Here is a 21247-nt window from a genome sequence, read left to right as displayed (position 1 = left end):
GCCTGAATCAATCAGAAACGCTCTTTGAATGAGTATATGAGCGCGCGCTCCGTTCCGACAATCTATTCGCTTGGTGTCTGAAACGATACTTGTCGGATAATATGAATCGACCTTTAATACTCTCTGAAGTGAATATTGCTCATTCTTGATATTTGAATTAGCAGAGAGATAAAGTTCGGTCATATCTGGTCCTCGACGTCCCCATGACTTAGTCTTCTTTAGCTCGCAGCCAAAACTGCTAGTTAGAGTTTCCCATAGGCCTCCTTAGTCGCCTGACTTGGCTCCTTGTGATTTTTTTATGTGTTTTGCTCAATTATCTTAGGTGAGCCGACAGTCAACAAAACTTGAGTATAACCTACCCCAATTCATCAGCGATATACCTACCCAAAAAAAGTGTTGAAATATCAAAAGAAAAGACCAATTAATTAATTCAAGAGTCAAAGATTAATATATTCATGGCTTATGAAAACTCATTTCGAGTTTATTAAACATCCTTATCTATGCTATGCAAAATACGTTCGTACAGTATGAATTCGAACCAATGTTTGTGATGGAACCCTGTAAAAGATTCAAATCAACGGATTCTCTTTAGAAATATCCGATTTTCATTTTCTGGATCACGTACAGAGGGAAACACTTGGAAGCTTGGAATCGGATTGAATTTAAATCAACCCAAACCGTTATGGTTATAATCGTAAAGCTCAGCACCCTTTTTTCGTATATTTGAGGGCGGTAAATCTATTTCCTTACTAACTTTAACTTTCTTATCATGTTCGTGGCAGCAATTCGTTGTGAATGGCCAAAAAGGCATAAGAGAATATTTGTTATTTTTAACAATACTTTGTCGTTTCGCTTTCCCATTCTGTTCGAATTCATTCGAAAACCTATTTTGAAAGATATTCAGAATGATATTTCACTGTTACAACACTGGGTGTCCTATAAAGAATTGTAAAAGGTGTAATGGAAAGAAATCCATTATTTTCACATGAAAAACAAACCTTTAATTATCATAGTTATAGAATGATCCGATTTAGGTGCACCGCTTTGTTCTAGTTGCCATTTCGGGGGTATACCTTTCTCATGGTGGAAGCCCTCCTCCCTATTGGCAAAAAATCAAGGCAATCGAATTTCAAGAGCCTTTATAAAAGAGAAATTTTCACCAGCAAAATTTTTCGTCATGTTCAGAAATAGATAGTAATCACTTGGTGCCAGGTCCGGACTATAAGGTGGATGCATAAGAACCTCCCAACCAAGCTCCCGAAAGCCTGGCGTTGTTCTGATGAAACACAATTTTTTTCCAATTGGCCAAAGCTTGCAGCTTCTGTGAGATTGCTTCCTTCAGACGGTCCAATTGTTGACATAACAGTTCCGAGTTAACAGTTTTGTCGCAGGGGTACCGCTCATAGCAGATTATTCCCTGCCAATTCCACCAAACACACGCCAGAAACACAATCGACGAAACCAAAATTGCGCGTTATAGTATCAGGACCACAAACACTATATACGTTTTCAGCCAGCTGACTTGCATTTTCGACTCTATCGAAGAAAAACAGTGAAATATAGAGTTATTTCCTTTTGCTTGACACTTTGACGCGCGCTCAAACTGAACGGAGCCAACTAATAACAGAACTTTTTGAAAAGTTTTAATAGTATGAAATCTCATCTTTCTAACGTCATCTAGTTGAACCCGATCGGATATATAAAACGCGAGATACAGATAACTAAAGCCATCTATTGAAAAAATAATGGATTTCCTTTTACTACACCTAATATTTGAAGGACTTTTTATTACGTTCTGATTGACAGTTTTAATCAGAGAGGATATTTTATTGGTGTCATGCATTCGAGTTTTTTAAGTGGCTATGTCCTTATTGAACTGCTTTTCTATTATGATGAGGAGTTAGAAGTCATTCAGTAGGTCTTCTTCATTTTCCGGATAGAAGCACAACAGAGGATCGTAAATTTCGGATAGCTCATTCTGTAACTTTTGCCAGTTCTCACTTTTCTCACAACCTCATCTATTATTATGTATGAAGCAAGAATCTACATGTAAAACAAGCTCGCAAATGCTTCTGTCTTCACGACAGTACTCAGAAAAACACCTATATTGAACAGAAGTGGACTCAAAGAGTCACCTTGTCAGATGCCGCTCTTTACCGGAATTTTTCTGGATAATTTACCAATACAAAAAATTACTAATATTCAAAATAACCTGCGAAGTTAATGATTCTATCTCTGATTCACTATCTCATTTCAGGCAGGCAGTATAATTCGATTATTAGATTATTTAACTGGCGATAAAGGTTTCCAGAAAATAATCCGGAAATATTTCAGAGACCACTCTTATAAATCTGCTAGTACCGAGGATTTCATAGCTGCAGTCGCTTCAGAATCACCCGACAAACATCTAATAGAATTCTTGGGAACCTGGTTGTACCAGAACAGGTTTCCTATGATCACCATAGAAGAGGATGAGGAAAATAAGGTTTATAGATTACGACAAGAATCTGCTTCGAAATTCAAGGAAACTGATAACTTATCTCCTTATGGGTGAGTTCAATGACCCACCTCATATTATACAGGGTGATTCAAACTTTGGTTCACAAAACTCAACTATAGATTATCTTTGAATAGTTTTTGTTTGCTCCATGAAACAGTTAAAGTATGATTATCTACTTACTGTTATGTCGTCCATCAGAACATATTTTATAGAAATTTCTTCTTAATAAATCATCCCACAAATAATGAATAACAAACTTCTTGCTTCTAAATACACAAATTTTCAGGTACAAATGGACTATTCCTATAATATACACCACTGATATCCAAAGAGAACCAATAACTGTGTGGTTTAAGAAAGATGACGCATACAGTGAGTTTATTTCCGATATCATGTCCATTTTTTCTTGTTACATTTTTGATTTCAGTAACTATTCCAAAAACTAGCGAAGGGTTTATAAAGTTGAATTACAAGTTCATGGGTATTTATTACACAAATTACACAGCTAAAATGTGGCACAACCTCATAGACCATGTCAAGGTAAGAGACAAATATCTTGATCAGATTATCTAAGTATATATAAAACCGCTTGCACATATACGTCAAACTTTAAACGTAAAATCACAGCCCAAACGGGACCATCTAGAGCAAAAATGACAAGAATAAGACCCCCCTCAAAATCGTCTGGAGATCCCGGGAAAAATCCCAAACCTTCGATTCTCCCCGCGGTTTTCGAGTATACGGGGTGTTTCGGATCATTTTGACATTTCAAGTCCCATATTTCTGTGGAATCTGTGGACAATTTGGCTGTCAGTGTCATGTTAATAATAAATATTCCATTTCGATATATGAAAGTTCTTGAAAAAGTTTGCAGTTTTCAAAATTGTTATTCAATATTTAAATAAATGCCGACAGATAAAATGCAAAGTCTTCGGCGAATCAAAAATTCGATAGATATTTGTCAAAATTTGGAAATGAACATTTATATCATCGAATGCATTTTCCTCAATTCAGGTTTGTTTGAAGAGTTTGTATTATTTGGAATTAACTGGATGAATGTTACTTTATTTCAGGAATTTTTCGTTTATTTTCCACAATCTATAAAACTACATTTCCTTTCGTGAGAATTTGAATTTATTGCGACAGAAGATGGAACTACCAAAGAGAACAGAAGCTTCATTCATCAATTCAGTCTTGGATTGGAGTAAAAGTTATGCTACTATGAAACAGTATTGAACAGATAGAAAGACTCCTTATAGATAATTCACAATTGGCTTTATTACTGGAAAAAAAGAGCCAAGTTAGTCAGATAACAGTCAAAAGTTTCCATGAGTTTTTTGAATATCTAAAATATACACTTTTACGACAGAGGAGTGCAAAAATATAAGTGACCACTCCGTTTTTGAAGAATTTGAGTGCAGTGCTGTTGAATTTATAATGAATAAGTCAAATTTTTCATACTAATAATTTCAACTATATATACCCTGTTATATATTATATTCCGCTCAACTGAAACATGTATTAATAAGCCTTGGAAATTAGAGACTCTCAAACTTATCACCTGATTTCTCAAAAAGGTTTCACCAAGATAAGATATTGTAGGTAATTGCTTATGAGGTAACATAGGCCATGGGTATTTGAAAGGCAAGTCTATTTATTATGTCTCTTTTTAGTTGGTTTATTATAGCTATACTGAATATTTCTAAAAATAACATTCACTTTAGATGTGAATTAATTAAGTTTGGACTTATGCATCATATCATATATGACTATGAAATTGAGAAAGACATATTTTTCTAAATTCCATTATAAGTCTTTCGAATAGTACTTTGAAGATATTGATTTCAATGACGTATGGAATATATCAGTTGAAATACTAGTCAAAATGTTACGAAATAAATTTTGAAGGATCATTCAGTATATGAAGAATTTAACATGGCAGTCACTTTCGAAATTGGTATCAATTTTCCAGCAATTCAATGAAGGTATAAAATACTTTAAAAAGCAACTATTTATTGAAAATTTCCATGTCATGAATGAATGATCAAATTTGTATAAAAATGTTGATACCTACCTATTTGTTCACTAAAGTTTCCAATCTTTTAATCGTTATAGGAATAGGTGCTATATGGCCATTTCAAAAATGCTATCCTACTGATTTATTCATTGCTTTTCATTTTGGTAAGAATTAAATTATTCATTGATTCAGATCCAAAGTTAACATTTGAAAAAATCAAGTCAATGTAGTTATTGACCCATATGGGTCAATAGTATTGGCCGATACAATTTTAGTACCGATTTCAAATACTCAGTTCCTTTTGACTGAAGTAAAAATTGAACAATGATCTTTGTATCTTGAAATGAGTTTTGCACTTTTCCAGTGTTCAACAATGAGATAATTATTAAATTGACTCAAGAAATTAACAGAGTATGGTATATCAGGACTAGTTAATACTGCTGAAGATATTAATAAACTATTAATTTCTTATATGGTTCATCATTACAACTCTCTTTTGTTGAATCAAAATTCAATCTAGTTTTCACATGTTCACAATCAGACATGTTGAATTATTGCAATACATATTTGAAGAATATAATCGATAGCTTTACTACCTTTTCCATAATTTCTAGTAATATTCATCCCTAATCATTTTTTAGCTTCCCCTAATTTCTTTATCATAAAATTTTCTATCAGAAAATTCATTCAGAATTAACATTAGTTAAAACAAAAAAGTCATCCATGTACAATGCAACAATAGTAAGCCAGTTATTTTTTGATTTATGTAAATACTATGATCAATTGTTGATCTTTTGAAACTTTTATCTATCAAAATTTTATTTACTATATAGGACATAAATTGCCCTGTTTAATTCACTTCTGAGTAAAACCCAGAGCCACAAGTCTCGTTCTATAACATAGCATCAATACAATCTTCAGATACTAAAAAACTCCTTAGTTCGTCAGGAATTTCCAATAGGTCCTTCAAATTGTTGCAATTATATTGTATTTCTTCACAAAATATGGAATAGAAGAATAATTTGCTGCTCAACTGAAAAATGTATTGATAAACCTTGGAAATGAGGGACTTCTTATAACCTGATTTCTCAGATATGGGTATCCGAAAGGTAGATCTATTATTCATTCTGCCTCTTTTCAGTTTGTTTATTACAGCTATACTGAATATTCCTAAAACAAAAATCTTCTTCTTCTTCTTATATCCTTTACTATGTGCTAGGACTCAGCCATTCGCACATCGAACAAATAACCTTCTCGGTTCTCTTCTCACATCAAAAGTAACTTAGGTTGCCGGACTCTGTTTGGACTGTCAGACTTCAGATAACTTGGATTCAGGATTTTCTTCTTCTCCTCAATCTTCTATCTAAGGAATGGGCTGCATTTCTGTCTCCAAATCACTGTCTGCGTACGGTATTTTATACTGCCTGACTAACCGTTAAACTCTCGGAGGAGGTAAATGTACTGGGATTTACCAAAAATCTCACTGTAGGTCTTTTCATAGATCTTATCGAACGATTATGTAAATTCAATATTTGTCAAAACTGAAAATAAACATTGAATGCAATTTCTTTATTTCAGATAGTATTTCTATTAATGAGTCAATTGAATAAATGTAACTTCATTTTAGGGCCCACAAGTAAATATCTAATGGAATGATAGCCCTTAAAATATATCTATTACTCATTTTGAATTGACTTACAAGAATATCAATATTTTCATCGGCAAGACATAAAACGACAAATTTTCTTTCAAAGTTGAAATTCAGAGAAAAATATGCTAATAATTGTCTATTGTAACTATTAAATAAACAAAAAAAAGGACCATAAAAAGGATTACAACTTAACTAACAAACATAAACTTTTTTTGTCAATTTTTCCCACCCAATCATCAATTAAATTTGGACTTATGCATCATACATGTAAGATCTATAAAGAAGAAATGTGCTAATTTAAAATCTTAATGTTGGGATTATATTATTATTCAATATTCTCTAAAAATTTTTTACAAACCTATAAGCATGAATAACTTTCTTGAAAGACTGACGCTCACATTTTGATTATTCATTTCTCCCAAATTCTTCAAAGAAAGAAATTGCCATTTCTGGAAAAATGAGATCTGAGAATTTGGTTGATATCGGTTATTTTTTATTCATTATTAAAGAATACAATATACGATTTATATTTCAACAAAATTTTGAGACATGCGTCTGAGTTTGACTGACAATTATGGTCATAGAGAAATCTTTGTTTATGGTTATGACTGCGTTCGGCAAATCCACACTAGGGATGGGCAAAGGTCAGAAAACTATCGATATCTATATATTGTATCGATATTTTCTGACACTATCGAAATGTATCGAAATATGTAAGAGTAAAATATCGATATATATCGCTGTGGTATTTTGGTGTGAGAAACTTCTGTTGATTTGAATAAAGTTTTTCTATCATAGAGGATAATAATAAGATTCAGTGGAAAACGACATATTTAGTAGTTTGCTTCTATTTTTATGGAGTATTTTGTCCTCCTGAACATTCATAGGGACATTGATGTTGACGAGGACGCTGTGATTACAAGGTTCTCAAAGGGTTCAATGTTTTAAAGACCACATTAGATTTTGTGATGTAGTTGCCAATTGTCTTCTTTTTTTCATATTAAACAATCTAATTTTTTTTAAATTTCTACCTGAATGGTTAAAACCCTGATAAGTAAATAATGGTATTATAATACAACAAATACATAAGGGTAAAACTTTTTTTGCGAAAATTGAGGCTCTATTGTAAAAAACTGGTTATACATTTATAATTCAAAGTATTGCCCATCGCTGGTCACTACTTTCTCCCATCTTTCGGACAGCGTACGAATTGAAAAAACTGGTCATCTTTTGAAGCGATCCACGAATCGATCCAAGTTTTTACTTCTTCATAAGATCGGAAGTGTTGTTCAGCCAGGCCATGTGCTATTGATTGGAACAAGTGATAGTCCGTGGGAGCAACGTCTGGAGAATACGTCGGGTAGGGTTGTGGGGTAGGAATTCCCATTTTAACGTTTCCAAGTATATCTTGATTACTTTCGCAACATGGGGTCGAGCATTGTAATGCATTAAAATCAATTCATCTTCTCTCTCGTTGTATTGCGGCGGTTTATCTTTCAATGCTCGGTACAAACGCATTAATTGCGTTCGATAACGATCGCCTGTGATTCTTTCAGTCATAATACATAATACACTACGCCGAGCTGGTCCCACCAAATACTGAGCATGACCTTAGAACCGTGAATATTCGGTTTGGCCGTCGATGTGGAAGCATTGTCAGGATATCCTCATGATTTCATGCGCTTGGGATTATCGTAATGAACCCATTTTTCGTCTCCAGTCCCAATCCGATGCAGAAACCCCTTCCGTCTTTGTCTTGCAACCAGCTGTTCACAAGTAAATAAACGTCGTTCAAACACCTCGCGGCTTCAACTCGTACCGCACCCAATTTCCTTGTTTCTGAGTCATTCCTATGACTTTCAGGCGTTTTGAAATGGCTTTTAGTGTCACTCCTATTGATCCTACAATTATTGTTGCGTTTGACATGAATCTTGATCAATTATTGCCTCCAATTCTGCATCTTCAAAAAACTTCTCTCTTCCACCGCGATGCTGGTCTTCGAAATCAAAATCACCATTCTTGAAGCGTTGAAACCACTCATCTATTTCTTTATTTATTCAATCAAACGGAACAAGCCATTTTACAGATGTACCAGAAAATAACTAAACCTAGACATAAACAATATCGTTGGTACGTTCTTCCACCAATATCGTTCTCACTATAGGTATTTGAAAGCATTCGATGAACCTCAGCCGCGGATTTTTTCATATTTCAGTAGAAAATTGAAACCTCCCGCAAATGACGAGAATTTGGCTCGTAAGCTAACATGGTTAGTCGTGAATAACTTTATGATGCAGACACAAATCGACTAACATGTCAATGGCGTTATGTTCACAAATACCTAAACTTATTGTATGACATCTACGATATATTTATTTCTCTAATTCTGTGGTTACTCCGTTCATTCTTCCACATCTTGTGGAACAAAATCGTGCGAGAATATATCAGAAAAGCACAGTTTTCATGGTTATATTTTATTATTATATGTTGGTACTCCGAACTTTCCGCCACGGCTTTATCCGCCAATTCATCAATTTGCCTTAAAAAAATTAGTTCTGCCAACCAACATTTTTCAAGCCAAACATCACTAAATGATATTTATGGAAATATTTCATTAATTTCAATAAGAATGCAATGAATTAGAGAAAATAATATACAGGGTGTTTTCTAAACATGCGGCAAAAATTCAGGGGGTTGTTCCTTGGACTATTTTAAGCATGTTTTGTCCTTGGATGATTTTTGAAAAACCTCTTTGTTTCGAAGATACAGGGCGAACAACATTTTTCATATTTTTAAAATTAATAATAGTTTAAATAAAAATGCGTACCGCACTGTGTTTACTAAGTAGGTACAATTTATTTTTAAATTTGTTTAACAACATTCCAATTACTAAAAACGGCCAGTTTTTTGACTAAAAATTGATAAGTGCAGATGGTAAAGGAATACAGATTAAACACGGTTTTCATTTGAATTCGTTTGCTGGGTGTAACTTAATAAGAAATGATCCTGGTGTTTTTGAAAGGGTTCGGCAGTCAATGAGGAGAAGATTGGATGCTTGTATGCTGGCTAGAGGTGGTCATTTTCAACAGTTTTTGTATAGGTTGAGTTGAATTTTCATGTAATTTTTCATAATAAAATGTTATCATCTGAAATTTTGTTTCCCCTATATCTTCGAAACAAATAGATTTTTCAAAAATCATCAAAGGACAAAATATTCTTAGAATAGTCCAAGGAACAACCCCCTGAATTTTTGCCGCATGTTTAGGAAACACCCTGTATAATACTCGAACAGAAGGCTCATCAATGCCTTCTGCACTTGTATTATGATATAAATAACTATTCTACTACCACTTACCGTTACAGCCATCTATTGCAAAACGGCGGACGCAAAGTTGTACGCCTTATATAAATATTCATATGAATATCTAAATATAAATATTTTTGAGAGGTAAGGCTTGATATCGGTATAATCTGGGATTTGGTCCCATAGAAATACTCGGCCCATAACGGCCCATAATGGCGAACCCCCTCAAAATTTAAGGCTAGGACCGCCCTTGATTTGTCGTCATGGAAAGTTATTTGCATCAAATATTTTCATGTGAACAAGGGCCAAGCGGTATGTTCTAGGAAAAAAAATCATACAGAATTCCACCCTAGAATCAGCATAGTATACCGAGTGAATCGTCTGAAATCAGCTAACGATACAAGGTTTCCGAAAAAAATCTTTTATTTTCTAGAGGGATACCCAGTGAAGGATCTACCGGCATAGTGACGGGGTCCAAGGGGCGGAGCCCCTTCGGCGAGCAGAGCGAGTCCTAATATTATACTGAATTGTTACATTGATTTGGCGGATCTTTCTCAGTTAATATTAATGGCATGCCCTTCCTTGGGGATTTGGAGTGTTTCATAACTGGACGACGATTGCAATCATTAATGAGGAACTCAGTGGTGCCTTAAACACTGGGTTACTGGTGGTTACTCCATACGGCTTTGCAATGAATCACAACACCAGTAATAATAAATGATCACACCACATATATTTCAATACCCGCAATTTTTTTATGTTTCTAGTTAATTTTTGCATGCAGAATCCTTAACAGACCTGAGATGTTGAGTATCAGATCTATTTTCGAGATATTATGTTATATTTAGCATTATTTTTGTTTTAATTTCAACTCGTGTATATTTCACGTAATAAGAATTACTATTGCCAGGATTCAAGAGTTTGTCATATATACAATAGCCACTTATCACTCAAAAAATTCATTTTATATGAACCGAATAACAAACACCAAGCGTTACTTATATACAATCTCGTTCAAGAATCTGCTGAATTATGGGTCTTCAAAAGTTGCCTTATTTGAGAATTACCAAAAATACCACCTTTAATTTTTCGTTTGAAACTTAATATGCGAAGGCGGAAGTAATTTTTTTCTCCGATTGGCAGCAAATATCAACATGTCAATCAGCGAAATCTTACTTTTCCTGCCTAGGCAGCAATTAAAGGACTTTCTTGCCTAGGCAGCAAACAAAGGACGTTCTTGCCTAGGCAGTAAAATAATTAGTCTCATTGGGAATAACACATTTCATTAGTTGTCAAACTATATTATAGACATATAATGTTCCATAGCAACCAGTCAATCCAACAATTGCGATTTCTATCAAATTTTGATTCAATTTATCACCACAGGAAAAATAAAAAGATTGTGAGAATTGTAATAATTTGCAAATTACAATATACTACATATATCATCAATCGGAGAAAAAATTATATGTTCAACTCGACAACAAGGTAAATTAACTGCTTCAGCTGAATTCCTAGCTTCGCTACGCTACTATTTTGCTGCCTAGTAAAACAAAAAATCATTCTCCTGCGAGAACAAAATATTACGTAGGCTACGGCCAAAGCTTTGTTGATTACGTATTTTTTTCCTTTGTATCGTCACTTGAAGGCTAAATTCTGTTATTGCAGTGTTCAAAGGTAACTCTGATGTTCCCAAGACATACAAAACAAGGATGTTTTTTATATCCAATATGCTATCCAAACAGGAAGTTTACCATTTTTAAATAACATAGCTCGCCAAATATTCTTCGAATTTGTTTTTTTGCAATTATTTCTTATTCTTTCTTCATAGTAGTCGAATGACCAATATAGGTAAATTGAACCATATTTGTTACCATCTTGTAGAAGATCACATTTTAAGCTACGTATTGAACTGTCAGTGAAAAAACGCCCAAATCATCTGGAGTGTATTCTGACAAACCCATTTTTGTCCTTTCATATTGGTATACAATACCAGGTTATTTTGATTCAGGTATAATTCCAGGAATACAATTTGTTTCATTATATTCTTATTTTGAGTATAAAATCTCTGTTTTTGCCGCTGAAGATATATTCCTTTCTTTAATTTTGGCAGTATCGACAATAACATCAATTAACCTGTATCTCAAAAAATAGAGCTAATGGAAAAAAATCTGGTGATGTTTTTGAAATCAGTTGTTGGATTTCCGGTACCACTTTTTCTGCTCATTCTGTTGGCCTGTGTAATTGATAACACGAAACGATTTGAGTACGTAGTATGGGGTTTTATTGAGAATGATGACATTCAAAAATGGTTATAATGACAACATTTTGTATTAATTTTCGACATTTTCTCATAGTTGTGCTCAGTAGGTTAGATTAGGTATAATATTTAATCATAGAAAGATACAAGCTTCAACCACGTTAAGAAATTGTTAGATTGTTTTAACCAAATCAGTACTAATTTTTGACATAAGAAATGTCAAAAAATAAGACTCAGTTATGCCATTGTGAACATTTCAAATCTTATCTAGAAACCCTATAAATAAAAAGTTTGGGAAAAGAGGGATGATGCTGAAACACTGTATAAGGCGATTAAAAATATAATTAAATGACACAAAACGTAGACGACTTCTCTATTTTGAGAATTTTATATTATGAAATGTATGGTTTCTTTTTCGTATCGTTACCATAATATCCGAAGCCATACTTGGAACATCCAACCTTTTACGAGTGTACAACGTAAAATAGAAAATGGATACAAGGAATTTTCCAGATTGCTGTAATTCTAGACCGGAAATTACACAAATTATTCTCTTTCGGGAAATATGAACTACATTATCTCCTAATAATCTACTCTAGAGGATAATGTTGTAATTATTACATGAATACGCAAGGGGATAATAAATTCCACTCAGTGCATCCAAGAGGAATATAAAGTAAGGCGTCTCAAGGCTGAAACTACATTGCTCTGCTGCAATGAAGATTTATAAATTTCGTTTAGAAAATTATTCACAAATATTTCACGTGAAAATACTCCGATGGAATTCTCCAAAAAACCACACAAAAAATACTTTCTACAGAACACATCCTTGAGGGACTGACTTCCCTTCAAGTAATTTTGAACCTGGTTGTCCTCATAAAGATAGATATAGATACTTTTCACTAATTTTTAGAAAATCTGTGTATCTATTACTAGTTAGTTTTAAATTTTACATTTCTTATAGCTATCAATATAACGAGATCATTATGCGATTTATAATAGTCGAGGACATTGCTGGTTACATTCAAAGCTTCATCTTAACATTGCGATGCGAAAATAAAAGCAGCAATGTTTCATGTCATTTCATTTTGGGATTTTAAAAAGTCATCATTAAAAATAAAATCATGAAAGATTTTGACATTCCAGACGATATATTAGCTGCAGCATTAGAAAGAACATTAATAAGAGGAACGGAAATCGCCTTGTAACTGATGCATTTGTTTCGAAGCCAACATTCATCACTCCTTGTCTGACGGGACACTATAGCAGTAGCGTAACATAATTTGATTAATTTCGAAATTATCAATTCATGCTCAAAAATTGTTTCTCTATTTCAGTATCGTAATGAGTTCATTACAGTTCTAAAAACAGTGCTGTAATGAAATCATTACAGCATTGTTTTCAGTTATGTTTTTCGTTTTGTGGTTGTCTACGCTGACTTTGGATCATATCAAATTTCAACACGCGTCCATTGTCAATACAATATGATTTAGATAAGGTGAAATGATTTGCAACTTTATTCGCATTTCTCTTTATTATGGTGGTGTTAAATCGATTTCGTCCGACATAATTCACGAATTTATTGCGTAAATATAAATTATTTCAAAATTCGAAACGTACAATTTGAATTGAAAATTCGTAATCTGTCAATGTTCGTCACAATCACACCAACAGCCAAGATACAATACAAGAGTCACTAGGATGTATAATCTGAATTTTTCATTCAATTTCGACAATATTTCACAAAACTTGACTGAAATAGAGAAAATATCGTCTAATTCTCGTTGCAGAAGGCAATTCCAACACTCATGCATTCGTATTGGAATAGAAGCCCATTCTGCAACTTGTTTTAGAATATAGGTACTATTACAATGTTATTCATTCATAAAAATTCTTTCGTGTTCCGTATCCAATTATACGATCTAATATCCAATGATATTTGATAAGGAAGGCACAATCAAGAGAAGAGTTTGCGGAAGTCATCGCCAACCTTCGATAGAAGACGGCACCTAAAGAAGAAGAATATCCAATGATACGATAATAGTTATTTATAATACAAGTGCAGAAGGCATTGATATTCTTCCACGAGTTCAAAATTCAAAAACGAGCCACGAAGTGGCGAGTTTTGGAATGAACGAGTGGTAGAATGAGCCTTCTGTACGAGTATTATACATTATTTTCTCTAATTCATTGCATTTTCATTGAAATTAACGAAATATTTCCATAAATATATTTTAGTGATTTTTGCATTGAAAAATGTTGGTTGGCAGAACTGATTTCTTTAAGGCAAATTGATGAATTGACAGATAATGCCGTGGCGGAAAGTTCGGAGTACCAACATAGAATAATAAAATATAACCATGAAAACTGTGCGTTTCTGATATATTCTCGCACGATTTTGTTCTACAAGATGTGGAAGAATGAACGGAATAACCACAGAATTAGAGAAAATAAATAATATGAGTATTTCTGACAATTTATGTAATGCTATTGTAGGCATTGCGTCATTATGATAGATTTTAGATTACGAGATATTGATATTTATTTTTTACTACCAGAGACCGTCCTCATATTCCATCAGATTATGGTTGCTATGGTCATTCATGTTGCTGATTGATAGTTGATACATTTGACAGGCCTATCTGTTATGCTTCACTTTCATTCTGGAATGTCTTGATAATTGGACATCTTGGCATGATTCATTATCAGATCTACTCTTGAAACACTTCATTCAATTGATATCTTCCAATAATATCTGCAGAATTAGGAGAAAGATATAGAATTGGGTCAATAAGAATCGAAATACCCCACTTCTTGGGAACTGTTTCATATCATTCTTTTACTCTATACTGATATTCAATTTGATGGTTCCGATATTTTTTGAATCATTCAGATTCACCTATGGTGATATCTTCAAAACTATGAAACAATAAACAGATTTCGCCCTTGATGGAATTTATATGATAACCCAGACTCCAAATTTAAATTGAAAATCTCATGCTCATGAATTGTGGAAGGCATTCTCACTATATATTTCTTATTGGGTAACTACATTACACATAACAACACCAAACATCCAAGAAAGAGAGGAAATACTCGTTATAAAATTTGATACCTTCGATCATAAATTATTTTATATGTTGGTACTCCGAACTTTCCGCCACGGCTTTATCTGTCAATTCATCAATTTGCCTTAAAGAAATCAGTTCTGCCAACCAACATTTTTCAATGAAAAAATCACTAAATGATATTTATGGAAATATTTCATTAATTTCAATAAAAATACAATGAATTAGAGAAAATAATGTATAATACTCGTACAGAATGCTCATTCTACCACTCGTTCTTTCAAAAACTCGCCACTTCGTGGCTCGTTTTTGAATTTTGAACTCGTGACAGAATATCAATGCCTTCTGCACTTGTATTATAAATAACTATGTCAGCCTCCAAGAATATGAAGTTTTTCTAGTTCACAGTGGACATAATGTTCTAATGAAGTCATAAGAACTACAACCTAATTCATGGATTTTTTATATGCAATCAACGAACGTTTCGACGACGATAATATCAGAAATGAAAAGTGAATTTTTGTTTCTGAAGATGACAACATACTTGTCGATACATTCGTAAAAGACTCATAAAGATTATTTGGATTGAAATCTGTTCACTACAACTTCCAATTATCATCTAGGAATCTTTTTCACCCAAAGTGCAGAACACCTCAGGCTTGTTGGATTATTATCACCCTATACTTCAGTGAAATGAAATTTATTCGAACTATTTTATTTCTAAAGTAAAATTCTAGAGTAAAGATTCTTTAGTTAGTTCTTCATTATTCTCGAAACATTTTTTGCAGTTACTGGACGAAATCGATCAAATTGCATTAACCTATGAAGCATTGAATCTCTTCCAAGCTGACGTCATAGACTGTGATATAGTTTTCAAATTGATAGAAAGAGTAGGAACAGAACAAAGGCACTACAGCATTTCTCCTTTCAATACACTAATAACCTTGAAGGATAAAATGATGTTTGATCCTTCGATCCACCCAATTCTAAAGGTAAGTTGGAAATGAAAATGCAATTTTGGTTCAGTATCCGATCAGTTGTTTTTTGTATCAAAAATGTAGTACTGTTCATTGAAATGGTCCAAAATAGTTAACGTACAACTTTATAGACCTAATGAACAGAGTTTCCTATAAATATTTAATATTTCATCGAAAAAATAAACATCCAACATAAATTTCTCAATCGTGATTTTGATGAACCGGAGGTTTTCATAACAACAATGAATTCGTTGAAGAACGAAATTTCTGTCTGTCGACGATTCACTCCAAATGGTGTTTTGAATAAAAGCCTACTTTTCATTATAATTTCTTCCTCTTCTTCTTTTTATAAAATGAAATAATCGAGAACAGCATCTAGGCAGTTATGTTCTCGAGGAATCAACCTACAGTTAAATGAAATTCGCTAAAATCCGCCACAGGGTTCAAGAGAAAATCAACTACAAACTTCGTTGAGATTTTGTTCGTTCTCCTAATCTTTTCGGTGTATACAGGGCGAGTCTTTAACTTGTACATATATTTCAACGGTTCCTGAGTTCAAAAGGAAAATTTTTTTTTTTGCCATTTCCTTCGATTCGATTCGAAAAGACACAGGCTGTTGAAAATTCATAAAAAAATGTAAATTTTAGTTATATTTCGCAAATGGAATGGAATCGAAGGAATTGATTTTGGGAATATAGTTTTTCATTTATGTGAACAATCATTTCCGAATATTTAATTTCACTAAAGTCTGGTCAACTTTTTTTCGACCTCACGGATTTTCGGTTGAAATAAAGGGTGTTTTTTTTAGAGCTATAGAACTTCAAATTGCAATAAAACAACGATAGATTATTCGATTGACATAAATTTTATTTATCCGCAAGATAATCTTGTGGCAAAATATGATTTCTGGCATATGACCGCCACGGCTGGCTCGGATGTAGTCCAATCTGGACGTCCAATTTTCGATGACTTTTTCCAACATTTGTGGCTGTATATCGGCAATAACACGGCGAATGTTGTCTTCCAAATGGTCAAGGGTTTGTGGCTTATCCGCATAGACCAATGACTTTACATAGCCTCACAGAAAGTAGTCTAGCGGTGTTAAATCACAAGATCTTGGAGGTCAATTCACAGATCCAAAACGTTAAATTAGGCGGTCACCTAACGTGTCTTTCAATAAATCGATTGTGGCACGAGCTGTGTGACATGTTGCGCCGTCCTGTTGAAATCACAGCTCCTGAACATCATGGTTGTTCAATTCAGGAATGAAAAAAATAGTAATCATGGCTCTATACCGATCACCATTTACTGTAACGTTCTGGTCATCATCGTTTTTGAAGAAGTACGGACCAATAATTCCAACAGCCCATAAAGCGCACTAAACAGTCAGTTTTTCTGGATGTAACGGTGTTTCGACATACACTTGAGGATTAGTTTCACTCCAAATGCGGCAGTTTTGTTTGTTGACGTAGCCATTCAACCAGAAGTGCGCTCCATCGCTAAACAAAATAAAATGGACGTAGTGCGCGATACGTATTCCGCACAGAACCATTATTTTCGAAATAAAATTGCCATATTTGCAAGCGTTGTTCAGGCGTGAGTCTATTTATGATGAATTGCCAAACCAAACTGAGAATAAATCACTTGACAGCTGTTAAATCGGTCGCCATCTTGAACAGTAATGCCAACTTAAAGTTATATACCTCTAAAAAAAACACCCGTTATATGTACAAGTCAAAGACACACCCCGTATAGGTACTTATTTGATAGGATAGCACCAAAAATTATCATTAACAATAGATCCTATAAATAATAATAGACGTTATCGGTAAAATAATATGCTTCCTGTTCTCGATACAAAATATACCTACTACATATTACATTAATTTTCTCACTCAATGTTAATTTTTTACAGAAATTCTACTATGCCGTTCATGCTAAATCAAGGATGTCTAGAAAGAAGCAACAAGTTATTCTTAGAAGCCTTAGAAGGAATAAAAGAAACATTTTCTCCGCCGGAAAAGCAAACATGGAAATGGAAACTAATGTTAACATTGCTAACAACACAAAGGCTAATATTCCACCACACCCTAGATATATTAAATGTGCAAAATGGGTGCACGAGAATTTAAGCTACCTAATTAAATGATCATAATTTTATAGAACATGAAAATTTTAAACCAATTTGTAGTAACTTATTTCATTAATAAAAGTTTATTCCTAAAAGGGTTTTCATTTCGACCAAAACAACATGTGAATTAGGTATGCAGTGCCAACTATACTGCTCTTCAAATGTTAGGGAACTGACAAAGTTGATATGTATTGAATCTTTTGTAATAATTGTTTTAAGTAGCATAGTGAAGCAAGGGCGTAGATCTTTTTTTGGGTGGGGTTATCGAAAAACTTTTTTTTCAAGACAACGTTTACTCATATGAGATAGAAAGGTTTGATAACGAAGTTTGAACTGAAAATTACTCGAAATAATGGCATTTTTTTGATTCGATTGTTACGAAGAAAAATGAAAAATTTCTTGAATAATTTTAAGAATAAAACGTCCTATACATGGGCCCCCAAATGCTTTGTTTTTGAGATGCAGTTTCTTGTAGTCCTGCCTTTTTTGTGATGCATATAACAGTTTACGAATTTTTATTGATCTTCTCTATAGATTCGGTAAATAAATACCAACACTTATAATGAATTATATACAGGGTCTTTCACGAGGAACCTCACCCATATTTATACGGGAAACTACTGAACGCATTTTCATGAAATTCAGCACTTATAAGTATTTCACGATGCTGATGAAATCTAAAATATTTTCAAGGCATGAGCACCTCCGGTTTTTCCGGAAATGACGTCAACTTTTTTCATCTTTTTGGCGTGAAGGGAAAAGAAATAGCTGAAAATTCAAGACAAAAACAGTTTTTTGTGAATAACTCAGAAAATATCCACTTTAGGGCAAGGGTGTGATGCATACACTCACATTATTTCTTAACGTAAATTCAATATCTGCCATAAAAAAATGAGGTTCTAATTTGAAAAAATTGATTTTTCACGATTTTGTCATCCCTAACTTTGAAAGCGATTTTTTCACCCCCTGTATCATGAAGCGCGATTTCGATTTCTAAAGTGGATACATCAATCTTACATCTTGAACAATCCCAAAAATGAAAATTTTCCATCCAAAAACCTCGAAGTTATTCTTGTTTCAGCGGAGCTCTATTTTCGATTTTTTTTTTCGAATTTTCCCGCTCAGAGAGAATTTTCCAACCAAAACTGAAAAATGTTACATCAAAATAACTTGAAATTTTCTAAGGAATCTATTTCTGCAATAAAAAAATGGTGTTCTGATTTGAAAAACGGAAGTTGACGTCATTTCCGGAAAAACCGGAATTGCTCATGCCTTGAAAATATTTTAGATTTCATCAGCATCGTGAAATACTTATAAGTGCTGAATTTCATGAAAATACGTTCAGTAGTTTCCCGTATAAATATGGGTGAGGTTCCTCGTGAAAGACCCTGTATTCATCACAGCTCACGGTATATTATAATGATTCGAAATTTCCTAAGGATTTCTGAAGAATTGTTTGACAAGAACCGACAAGAAACCATAAGACCACGGTTTTTTTTTTAATTTTTTCAAACTAGGTACTAGTGTTTCACCAAAAAAAAGTTCTGGTGGAAAGGAGCGGGCACTCATCCAGAAAAAATATCACCCTGTAGATTTGTATTCAAAATGATCATATCACATGATAACAACTTTAAATTGGAATAACTATGCCAAATTTAAGTTAAATATCTTGTGAAGGGAAGGTGCTATGAGATTATATCTTTCACATTTGTATCTCGAACACCAATCGTTTCCGGACCCATGGTATAGAACTTTTTTTCCTAAAATGATTCGAGAAATCAGTCATTTTCGTTTGTACATCTAATTTAGGAACACAGTGAATAGTCAATTCAAACTGATATCTGTAAAATAAATAACAATTTGAATAAAACACATTATAAATTGTAAAACACAACACAGACAATTTTTCGATGCGAATACCTCAGTTCAGTTCTTTGATAACTGTAGTATTAAAATTTTGTAAGGAAAATGATACAAAAAACCGAAAACAACGGGTAAGTGTATACCAATGATTAATGCAAAAATCACAGATGGCAAAACAAGGTGGCCGCCGAAAATACGGATAGATAGAGGAAAATGATAAACCTCGTAGTGCGAAAAAGTTTTTAACATGGACAATTCAATTTTTTGAAGATCAATTCATGAAATTATCATTGTGGAAAAACGATATCTAGAAAATTAAAATTTATTTCAAAAATCTGAAAATAAAGAGTGGATGCAAAGATTCTTTTTTCTTTTACCTCGAAATCATCGTAAACAAGTGTGCAGAATAATATTGTCAAAAACAATAAATTCGAACAAAACGTTCTGTAACAAAACAATGTGCATTTATTCAGTCTAAACAATATCCATTTCTATGAATAAATTAATACCCACTACGAGCGACATTATAGAAAAAAAATTAGACACAGTTGATATTCCTAATTGGCTTAGAAATGAAAACTTCCATAATGACTTCAAAGACATAGCCGAATACATTCTTATCTTTCAATAAAGAAAGCTTTCATTGCCTATTTTCGTAGTGACTTCCACTTGTTTATAAAATTTCAACATTTCTCTTACGTGAAGGTCGAGGTTTAATTTATCATTGATAAGGTCCCTTCAGTTAAAACTCAGATAACGAAGAGTTTTCGCGAAGGCACATCAATAGGTCCGGAATCAGAGAAAAAGTACACTGAAATGAAATTCAATTTTATTGTTATCATTGTTAAATATCTATACAGGATGTCCCAAGTTCGGGTGCATCGACGCGTCTGGAAAAAAAGGCTCTGAAAATTGGGGTTATGTGACACGATTGGATATTCTTTATTAGGTTACAAATTTTTGCGATCTTTGTACTTCCTATTATACAAGAAACATTCAATTTTTCTAAGAAGGAAATTGTTTTTATTCTTTTTTGATATGATGAAGTATTTATACTGAACATTTTTCTGTTCAACTGTTCTTTTTTTTGAATTAGACATGAATTATTTTATTTGTAATTAGAGGTATTTTTCGTTTTTGTGTGAAATGTATAAGGGTGGTTTTGATCGCATTGATTTCGATTTTCCATTCATTGTAATATTTTTCAAGTTCATTTGAATGGTTTTGTTTCGAATATATTTGTTTGCCTGGTTTGAATTGGAGAATTCAGATATGATTGCCGTATCATCGGCAAATATTTTCAGTTTTATTTGACTGGTTTTCGAAATGTCGTTGATATAGTAGTTGAATAATAATAATAATAGTCTTTATTTCAAATAAAATACTATATTTCAAAAACATAGCACTTGAAATAAAATAGTGTCAGTCTCGCAATCTGCCATGCTATATTCCAGGTATTCTCCTACAATATATGGC

General features: G+C 33.2%; 1 protein-coding gene across 1 annotated transcript in view; it reads left to right on the top strand.

The window, feature by feature from the left end:
* The window catches only part of LOC123681028 (glutamyl aminopeptidase-like), a 41703-nt gene extending 23700 nt beyond the window's left edge, over positions 1 to 18003 (top strand). The window contains exons 8-12 of the mRNA XM_045619193.1: positions 2258 to 2550; positions 2787 to 2872; positions 2928 to 3040; positions 15589 to 15792; positions 17693 to 18003. Of these exons, the coding sequence (XP_045475149.1) occupies positions 2258 to 2550; positions 2787 to 2872; positions 2928 to 3040; positions 15589 to 15792; positions 17693 to 17926 (930 nt within the window). The 3' untranslated portion in view covers positions 17927 to 18003. The remainder of the gene's footprint in view (positions 1 to 2257; positions 2551 to 2786; positions 2873 to 2927; positions 3041 to 15588; positions 15793 to 17692) is intronic.
* Positions 18004 to 21247: the final 3244 nt, after the last annotated feature.

Source organism: Harmonia axyridis, chromosome 5 (assembly GCF_914767665.1).
Source record: "Harmonia axyridis chromosome 5, icHarAxyr1.1, whole genome shotgun sequence".
Taxonomy (NCBI): domain Eukaryota; kingdom Metazoa; phylum Arthropoda; class Insecta; order Coleoptera; family Coccinellidae; genus Harmonia; species Harmonia axyridis.
This window is presented reverse-complemented; position numbering and strand designations above follow the sequence as displayed.